This window comes from Takifugu flavidus, chromosome 17, assembly GCF_003711565.1.
Source record: "Takifugu flavidus isolate HTHZ2018 chromosome 17, ASM371156v2, whole genome shotgun sequence".
Classification (NCBI taxonomy): Eukaryota; Metazoa; Chordata; class Actinopteri; order Tetraodontiformes; family Tetraodontidae; genus Takifugu; species Takifugu flavidus.
Window position 1 is genome coordinate 5,125,770 of NC_079536.1, and position 9,776 is coordinate 5,135,545.

The 9,776-nt window shown below is 45.9% G+C and overlaps 1 protein-coding gene across 1 annotated transcript; it reads right to left on the reverse strand.

The window, feature by feature from the left end:
- Positions 1-2,993: 2,993 nt before the first annotated feature.
- Positions 2,994-7,854, reverse strand: si:ch73-206p6.1 (phospholipid scramblase 1). Its single transcript, XM_057012837.1, has 7 exons — positions 7,689-7,854; positions 6,208-6,316; positions 6,001-6,043; positions 5,479-5,699; positions 5,227-5,388; positions 4,765-4,926; positions 2,994-4,458 (listed from the first exon to the last, which is right to left on the reverse strand). The coding sequence occupies exons 2-7, from the start codon at positions 6,274-6,276 to the stop codon at positions 4,429-4,431; spliced, it is 687 nt and encodes a 228-aa protein (XP_056868817.1). The 5' UTR covers positions 6,277-6,316; positions 7,689-7,854; the 3' UTR covers positions 2,994-4,428.
- Between the last annotated feature and the right edge of the window lie 1,922 nt (positions 7,855-9,776).

The window sequence follows — 9,776 nt, forward strand, 5'->3', positions numbered from 1 at the left end:
GATCTCGGTAACACAACCATCATCAGGACGCCTCAAAGTAAATCACAACAGTGATGCGTGCCAACCCTGGTGTTGCATTGGCTGTTGCTGGCTAACCAATCCGTCACGCTAATGTTCCTTGCGTGCTAGCATCATATGTAACTGACACTTTAGGGCAGTTAAGGAGCAGATTGAGAGGATGTAAAGGGTCCCCACAGTCCAAAAACATGCCCGTGAGGTTGACTGGAGGCATTTAAAGGCCACAGTGTGTCACCTGTCCGGGGTCTATTCCTGAAACACACCCACTTCAGCAACCAACTTCTGACTTCAGCTCCACTTTTTGTTCCTTCTCAACAAAGCACGACAGATCCTCATCTGGTCTTTGGCTGCATATGAAGCTGGAGACAGCACGAGCGGAATACAATCCAACTTTAGATCCGGTCTCTGATTATGTTTGAAGCCGACACTTTTGTCCCTCGGTCTCTGTTTGAAGCGGCGGCCTGGCTCTCCAGACCATTGTGGCCTGGCTCTGTCCTAGAAGCTGAGCGGGATACCAGTTCCCAGATTGTTGTACTTAATGACATCACCAGACTCGTGGTTTTAGAGGGAAGAAGGATAGAACCTTTTTATGAGCTCCAGTGAGGCTCACGGTAAAATCCTGCAGAAGGGAACACGCCAGAGAACATAATCGACTTGGACCTCGGATTCTTTCGCTATCTTGAGAGCAGGAAAATGCCTTCGTCGGCCTTGGCGCCAGAACAATAAAGGCTTCCAAATGCATCATGTCGAATTGCAACTAGACAGAAAGATGCAAATAATCCCTAATTAATCAAACTAGCTCTGAGATGAATTACTGGAGCTTTAATGAGGGAATACTACAGCTGGAAAATAAGTGTCCCTGGCCCAGAACCTCATGCTGGATGTTGGCAGCCTGGGACCAGGCCTGTGTGGCATCCTGTTTCAGTTCACTGGCTCGGCCTGAAACATCCACCAGGCGGTTGGAACGAGCCGGGAGCCACCTGGACCTGATTACACGCAGCAGAACTGTCCAGGACTCATATCCCATCATGTGACGTGACGCCAGCTTTTACCTTCCTGGGTCAGGATTTGGAGGACGACACGATGGCGATGGCGATTAGATTACAGGAACCGGGAGAAAAGTGCACACCGAACTTTAGAAAGTGTTGCCAGTAATAGTATGGTGGATGGATCCAAAACCGCCGATCTTCTCGTAGTACAGCGTGTTCCACATGAACCCGGGAATCACTGGAAACTCCCGCTGTACACAGAACTTTGAGGAAAACTGGGTCGTTATTGTCTGGTGTTAGCTAACAGTGCAACGATTGGGCCTCCCTTCATTCCCAGGATTCCCTGAATGGTGTCGCAGCTCCTCAGTCCTTCGTCTTTCAGGACAGTTGGTTCACAGCTGCTGGTTGACAGGCCGTGGAGAAAAGGCCCTGGGACCCGGGAATACCGAGCAAGAAACTCCTGTGGACCTAATGTAAATAACGACATTTCAAATGTAATATTTCAGCCAAAGTGAAGTACGTGTCGGTGGTTTGGCCGCACCTTCTCTTTCTAAAGCCTCTGCTCTGTTTTTGGCATAACCTAATTTTGGTGGAATAACCGGATGGCTTTCCAGTGGCTCCTGTGACTCACTCGGTCCCCTAAACCCGAGTGGGGAAACCACAATTGCCCAAAGAATGGGTTTTATTTTCATCCCAGAGAGGCTTATTTACTCCACAGAAAGCTTAATTACACGTCCAGATCAATGGAAAGGGCAACGGCGCTCCTTTCCCTCAGCCGACTCCTCTCTCCTCTTCATCGGAGTCTATCTTTACATCATCCCAGGCCAAATTCTGACCACAGGGGCGCCCCAGGGTTAGCTAAGAACTGGGGAGAGGGAGGGGGAATTATAACACAAGTGCAAAAGCAAGCACAGCGAGCATCTTTCAAGGTATCCGAGCAGCTAAAGAAGAAAGGGCTGGCAGGGATTACTCCGCTTTGATCTCACCGTGTCTTTAATCTCTGGTCTCCAGCTACGAGCGACAAGCTCGCTGTAAACACTCCTCCAGCACAGGGAGGATTTTCACAACATTCAAACCCGAGCGAGTTTCACCTCTTAAATTAGCATTTTCCTCATCTAGACCGGGGTTTCAGGGCAGCGTTTCTCCACAATTGCACATAACGAGCGCCGGTGGCAGCCTTTCATTTGTGTGTCATCATCAGGCGGCCACGTCAGAACCGCAAAGGTTATAAAAAACTTCCAGAAGAGGGTGAAGAAAGGAGAAGCATTCATCCACCCATCCCCTGTCACCCTTAAAGATATGCTCAAATGCTACTACCGTAATTAGCTTGCTAATTGTTTCCAGAAGATGGACAGGAGGGCAAAGGTTGACCGTGCACTCTGACAGCAGAAAATGAGTCTTAATACACTTATGGAAACTTGTTTTCTTTGGACAGAATCGACCCACTGGCATTTATTTTGCCTTTTTCTGGTTTTAATGCGGATGTTTTGTTTTATTTTTGCCCAGAGAGAGATGCATAATTCACATTTTCGTTCCTCTGTGCTACTTCGCTGCCAAACAAGTCGGGTTTGAGTCACGATCTCTTCTTTGTTCTCTCCGTTGATGGTTCGGCGTTGTGGTGGGTGCACCCCGAGGGGGACGGTTACTCTTTGTGCACGATGCTACTGTGAAGGCAAACAGGTTTTGTACTGTCTGTGCTCCCCACCCGCCCCGCTGCCTCCTGGGCTTTGTTTTCACAGATGTTGCTTCAGTCTTTTGTTTGTCTGAGGACGCCAGAAGCTCCCAACACACGATGCCTCTGGTTGTTTGGCTAAATTAGCAGTTAGCTTGTCTTTGGCTTTCTGCAGAATTAGAACACTTGTTGTCCATGAGGAGTTCAGAAAAATGCACTGTTTATAGAAAATAAATGAGCATTTCTTCTTTGATCAACAATCAAAGCACATGTGAGCTGATTCAGTTTCCAGAAATGAATCAAATCCCAAAGAATTGCATGAACTGCAGTGTTGACTTTTATTAAAATATTTGCACAATTATAGCTCAGTTCACAGAAGTTATTTGCCTTCCTCACAACTTCTCTGGTTCAGTCACTCACAGTTTTAGTGCAAAAGTAGAAGAATAGATGAGTCAACTGTCTTATTTTAAGATGCAGCCTGGCAGCAATAGCTAAACTCCCCCTGTGCCTCATGGGAAATCTGTGATTGGCTCCTTGAACATGAGCTTAAAGCCTCTGGATCACAAAGTAGCACCGCCAGCTAATACTTTTAATGCTTTTTTACTGAGCAACATGCCAAAATGTATTTTCAAAGACAAGAATTTCAATTTATTTAAACGGAGTGCTTTCTGAACATGCTGAACGCCACAAAGATGGTCTAAAAATGTTCAAACGCCCACTTCGGCCACTTGTTTAAGGTCACGTCAATGCTAACGTCGCGTTGCAAATCCACTTACGGTCATTTTTACAGACAAGAGTCAATATTTAAAAAGGCAGAATATCATATCACTATTCACCTGAACTGCCAGTTTCTTTATTAAAAACAAAAACAAACTCTACGTTATTAATACTTAATAGTGCCTAAATTATCAGTTGGGGGTTCAGATACATACAATTGTGGAGTAAAACTTATCACAATGCTACAAAAAAAAGGTTTGCTACAACACAGCATACTGAAGCATTCTTAATTTTGATCTTTCCGACATATAATGCAGCATCACGTTCATTAAAGTTTCATTTCAGGCTTTTGGATGCATGAAGACGATTTGAAACCAATGAAATCAAATCATTCCTCCAAAGTCTGCGTCTACACGTGGGCGGCAACATTCTTTAACACTTGGGTACGTCAGCATGCACCAACCTGAGTTTGTCTAACACTTCACACACACCACAGGAGCCGCCCGGGCTCATTCAGGCAGCCTCTGGCTATTGAATGGAAGATTAACGCCCTCTGCTGGACCGGTCCGGAACAGCACATTCATGCTTATCGGTTTCCGCCCGACCGGTTGAGCGTTTACGGTGGCAGCACACACACGAAGCTGTGCACACATGATCAAACATCACGGTTACGCTGTATAGCAAATGAGCCATCGAACCAATGAAAAAGAGCCTCAAATATATAAACTACAAAATTACTACGCTACACAAATCCAACGATACGTAACGCTTCTTTAAATCTGACATAACTTGCATACTGTAATGGCGGGTTATTTAGATTTTATTCCAGTTCAGAGGTGAGGAACTTTAATTAAAATATCCTAAAACACTCCTAAGCAGACTGACTGAGAACTCTTCCTTTCTGTTCAGGCTAAATTAGGACATTTGTGTACCTAAAAAGAGAATCTCTTTTGTTCCGTACGGGCCTTTTGAGCTGATGATTATGGCTTTGCGGCTCTGCTCTTCCAGGAATATTGGCGTTGAATATCCTGTTCAGTTAGTCGCCTCGAAGAACATAAAATCCTGTGCAAAGAAGAACAAATTGTTATTTTATGGTCTAAGCAGCTGAAAACATGGTGACGTGTTAGCGTTTCTTCATTTTTGATAGCATGAATGTGACACTGATGCTACTCCTGCTGATTGGTGATGGGTCTGTTTAAGGTCACCTACTTAGTTAATTAACGGCTATTTTCCATCCACTGGTAATGAGAAACATGTCTGAACCACCACGTTCGGACACTGCTGTCAGATATTAAACACTTTGGACTCTCGTTACCGACAAAAGCAAACATCTATTTCCCCTCCTAGCATGACCTGTATTTCACTTACAATGAGGAAACACGCGCCGATCATCACAGCCTTCATTTTCACGTCTAAATCCAGAGGGAACTGGATCCCGAAGTTGTCCGCGTCTGAGAAGGCCTCTCGGAGGAGTCCCGTCCACTGTTTGCTGATTTTCCCTATTTTACTGACTTCATCGATGGTGAGGATCTGCCAGGGAAGAGAGGAAACGTCACGCTGGCAGCATTAGAATAAAGCTCAGCGTAGCTGAACAGAGATGATGGAAGCAGCTGTAATCCCGACCTCTTTCATCTGCTTGCCTGCTTCAAAAGAAAAGGTTGTTTTGTGTCACCAGTGCTGACTTTAAAGCAGCTGGAGAAGAAGCAAGATGGAGATATAATGTTCCACTCACCCATGCAATGGTGCTACTGGAAAGTCAGCACCACTGACCCCCTGGTCGCGTCCAGAGGGGGGCGGGTGTTATCGATGTGGGTGTTTGGTTGAACCCACCTCGAAGTCGACCTCTGGGAGGCAGCTCCATCCGCAGAAGGGCCCGTGGATCTTCAGAACCGGCTCGTTGTGCTCGTTGGCGACGATGAATTTAGGGGAGAAAGGGTGCCACTGTTGTATGACGTAGCCCACTGGGTTACCGGGGGGAGCCTGCACCTCCAGCTGTGGGAGAGGATGGGGGAGATTCGTGTTCAGATCCTCCAAATATAACAAGAGAAGAGCAAAACCTGGAGCCAAAGTGGTTCCGCTCACCTCTTGCAGACAACAGGGGAAGAAGCAGGACATGCACTTGAGCGGCCTGGTGACGGTGATGACCTCCTGCCCGAAGTTGTCCAGGATGTGGATGCTGAAGGGGCGCAGGGGCCCACAACACTGCCGATTCAGACAGTCGTTCTCCTCCACGGCGTAGAACACGTTCTGGCCCACCGTGTTCCGCACTTCATACTTGTTGTTGCTTTCGAAGCCGACGAGGGCTGAACGGGAAAGAGACAAGTCCAGACCGGATGAATCAATCCCTGACCTGACCCTGTCCTGACCGTGACCCCTGGCATGTTTTAACCTGTTGCGCTTCTCGTTTATCAAGTTCGGGGTTAAAATGAAAACATCTGGAACTGCTGAGGCATTTAATAAACCTGGACTCGTCCCTTCGTACGAACCAAAATGGCCCCAAGTTGGAGAAAGCTGTGCGTTTGTGCACATTCATTTACAACTTCATCATTAGTCCTCAAATGGATCTTTCAATAGAACACCTGCAGAAATGCGTCTTTAACTTACCTTCGACGAGCTCGACTTTCTGTTTGATGAGAAGCTGATCCACCTAAAAGGATATATAATGTAAAGGAAATTGGACAGAGTAACAACACGTATGCTTAAACAATACCAGATGTGGGTATCAGAGGCAGCTGAGGGATGCAAAGGTGTCTTGCACAGACGAAGACAACAAAATCTAAGCTAAGGTAACTGAGAATGTGGTTAAACTACCTGAGTGAGGTACTCCAGTCCCGGGGGGCAGCCTGGTATTCCCGGGTTGGGCACAGCATACATATTCATGGTTGAGCTCGTTTGCGGGAGGTGACCTCGTCAGAAAACTCTGCGAATGAGAAACGGCGCCATCTGGTGGTCAGAGAGGCGAAGCGCATAAACACGGAGTAACGGCGGCAGGTGCGCGTCCGTCTGAGGCAGCAGGACAGTGTGAAGATCACGATGTCGTGTTTTGGTCTTTTCTGGTAGGTAAACTCGTCTGTGGCGCGCGTGCGTGTGTCGGGGACAGGGCGGGTGCAGACCACAGATGGTGGACGACGCTGGATTATCTGGGTTGCATCCGACGCACGATCTGCGCCCGGAACCCGAGCTGCGCCATATCGCTTCTGCGCATGCGTCAACCACTTTTCTGCGTAGCATAACTAAACGTGACTATTGCTTTGGTGGGAAAAAAGATACTTTTCTGATTACTTCTCCCAAAATACATTTATTAATCTCTTTTTATTGGGGAAATGTATTGAGGAAAACCAGTCTTCATTCAAGTTAAATTGTCCCCATCAACCTCATTTTCTTTATTCTTAATTGAACTGAAGTTTTATTTTGTCTCTAAAACATATGGGATGATGAAAAAAATCCGCATCAGCCCGGCAGATGTACCTGGAATCCCTTTAATGAGACCGTCTGCTAACGTATATGGCTCGTCTTGTGTTCGAGGGTTTGTCCCTTGAAAGGATTCCTGATGGAGGCGGCGGATTATCGACTGGTTACGATTAGAGAACCGAGGACACACAGATGCGAGTTTTCTTCCTTCAGTTGCTGAACTTAAAAATAACCACGCAGGTTTCTCATTACAGGCAGTAGCGACACAGGGTTACATAAGAGAGTACGATGCTTTATGATCACATCCCTTTGGCCTCGATCCTCGCTAACTGAAAGGTCAAAATCCCTCAGTTTTGATCGTTTGCTTCTGATCTCACGCTGGAGTGATGTTTAAAATAGTCAATCTCCATTTTACCCTGCCTACAAAATACACCTGTTGCTTAATGTATTGGAATAAAATGGAATGTTGCGTCTATTCGTGCTATCTTTTATATTAATTAGTAATCGTTGATTGCACATCACCCTATTCATCTATTTTATTTTTATATTTTTATCGTTTGTTTCTCGGTCGATGTAGCGCATGCGCAGACGCAATATGGTGCAGGACGGGTTCCGGGTGCAGATCAGGCAGCGACTGACGTCTCTCAAAAACCTGCCTCGACCTGATCACTGGAAACTACTGTGACAAAAACCTTCTCATCTCCCAAAGGCAGGCGTGTGGGCAGATGTTTGTGAATGTGTTCCAACTATCTGGGAACGTTCCCTCAGCGGATGGAAGGCGCGGACGTCCGTTTCATCGCTTTAGTAATCCAAGAAAAACAAGAAATAAACGCCAACATTCGCGTCTTTCTTTCAGTTTTATAGCAGTCAGAATTACTTACCGATATTCACCAGCAAATGAAAATAGTATCAGGCCACTCCGGAACCCAGACGATGGAATAAAGCTATAATCTGATTGGTTAACGTCATCACACTTCCTATGTCCGACGGCCAATGAGAAGAGGGGAGCGTCACCGACGAGATCAACGCACGACAGATCAGGGATTTCTCTGATGGGCATAAGTTTTAATTAACAAAATAAATAAATAATAAATAAATAAATTTGACCATCTGAAAATACGAACTGCGGTCTATGAAACGGCCCAGAATGAAGCTCAACACTCTCATTTTCTATCTAAAACAATTTTTGTGATTTTTACTGGCAAAATGCTAAAAAAAAAGCTGTTTCTCAGCCTGAGCTCATTCCAATAACCCACGAAGAGGCAGAAAATATCTTTTCCTCCATAAAAAAATCCAAGTTTTAGATCAAAAACCACAAAACGGTTAGTTGAGAAATCGCTTTTCTGTGGCGCACTCTGCATTTTCTGTCTTCATTAGAGCTGTACACGAAGTGTTACCGTACGTGGGGTGACATCGGTGACAAAAGCACCGTGGACTTCAACCTACTGGCCACCGATGACGTCACGGTCGCTGGTGCGTCACTGTCGCCTTCTGTGGGCTCATCAGTAGTAAATGAGCTGTCATGGCATCGTCGGATGTTTGGCTGGATGACGCTATTACTCATCTTAATGACACTTTTCTGCGCAAAGCTTCACAGCCCCCATAATCCGCTGCTTATGACGTCACACACTAATTTACCCGATGCTCTTTCACTATAAAGGTCAAGTTTAAATATACTCGGCATTACTTCATTATTACAACTGAAGCACCGCATTTTATGACCAATCATTAACTGGAGAAATTATATGAGCATATAAACTTATATTATGCTGCGGTGACGCACTAAACTTTAATTTGGGGTTTTTGAGTATTAGCGCCGTTAGAGGGCAGTGTTTAGCCAGCTATCATCATGACTAATGCAGAAATGGGCCCACACTGGTCCGTGCAGAGACACATGCCTGCATACGGGCACCAGTGCAGACCGTAATGATACAAATGATGCGGAGATGCGGGCTCCAGAATCCTTATTTGCAGATACAAATTACCTGATTTCTGCAAGCGCCACTGATTTCTCCAAGAAACACTAATGAGAACAAACGAGGGCGCCGCAGCAGATCTGCTGACATTTCAGGTGCAGACAAATAAAAGTGTGTTTTAATTGATTTGCCTTATGGTAATTGTCCCGGCGTAGCCCAGAAAAGGCTACTGGGCTACAGAATGAGCGGCTTCAAACACACAAAATAGGAGGGAAAAAAGGCAAACATCCACTTGTTTCATGTGTGTTTATGTTTATTCAATCACGCTTTAAACATCATGCGCCACAAAGCTGAACTCTTGGTAGCACCAATAAGGGCCCTGGGACCTCAGCCGGAACCCAGAAACGTGTTCTTCATCAGTGAGATCAAAACAAGCGATGCGGCGACTTTGAAATAGTGGCGTTCTGTTCTCCCATCTGAATAAACACGCCGGTCAGTCAGGGGGTCTTTGAACGCCAGTCAGACTCTCTCTCTGACTCCAAAAGCCCCGTTACTCCCACCAGGGGTCTTTCTGCATGTGTGAACCGGTCCTACCTCACTCTTTTCTATCTCTGTGTGTTTTCTCTGTGTGTTTGAGGGTTTTTAAAAAGAAAAAAAATCCTATTTTGCTGTGTGAACGTGGCGTTCTTTACCCGGGTGGATAATCTTTTGTGCACCCCTAATGAGGTTGTCATATCAGGCATATAATGAGGAGCCTAAAGATGAATGTAAAAGCCTCCATTAGGCCCCGTTCACCCTCTTGTTCATTAGGTTAGCATAAGGTTACAATGCATTACAGCGTTTCGCACGCGTCGCCCAGGGTTCGGAATGTATGTTGGCGTGTCCTGACCATGTTTCACGGATGCACAAAAGCACAAAGAGTGTTATTATACCTGCCTGAGTGTCGCCATGATGCCCACTTTCACTTTTGTGCGTTTGGAGAGCGTCTGAAGAGCGTCCTGATGGCTGCCATCCATCCACATCGCTCTCACACAATGCAAATCTCTTGTTTTC

Bases quoted from the DNA above. Each gene is read 5' to 3' on its own strand.
- si:ch73-206p6.1 (XM_057012837.1), bottom strand. From the start codon at position 6,276: ATGAATATGTATGCTGTGCCCAACCCGGGAATACCAGGCTGCCCCCCG. The intron at 5,700-6,000 runs GTAAGTTAAAGA...TTTCCCGTTCAG, and splicing joins GAAAGTCGAGCTCGTCGAAG to CCCTCGTCGGCTTCGAAAGC. The intron at 4,927-5,226 runs GTGGGTTCAACC...CTTCCCTGGCAG, and splicing joins TCCCAGAGGTCGACTTCGAG to ATCCTCACCATCGATGAAGT.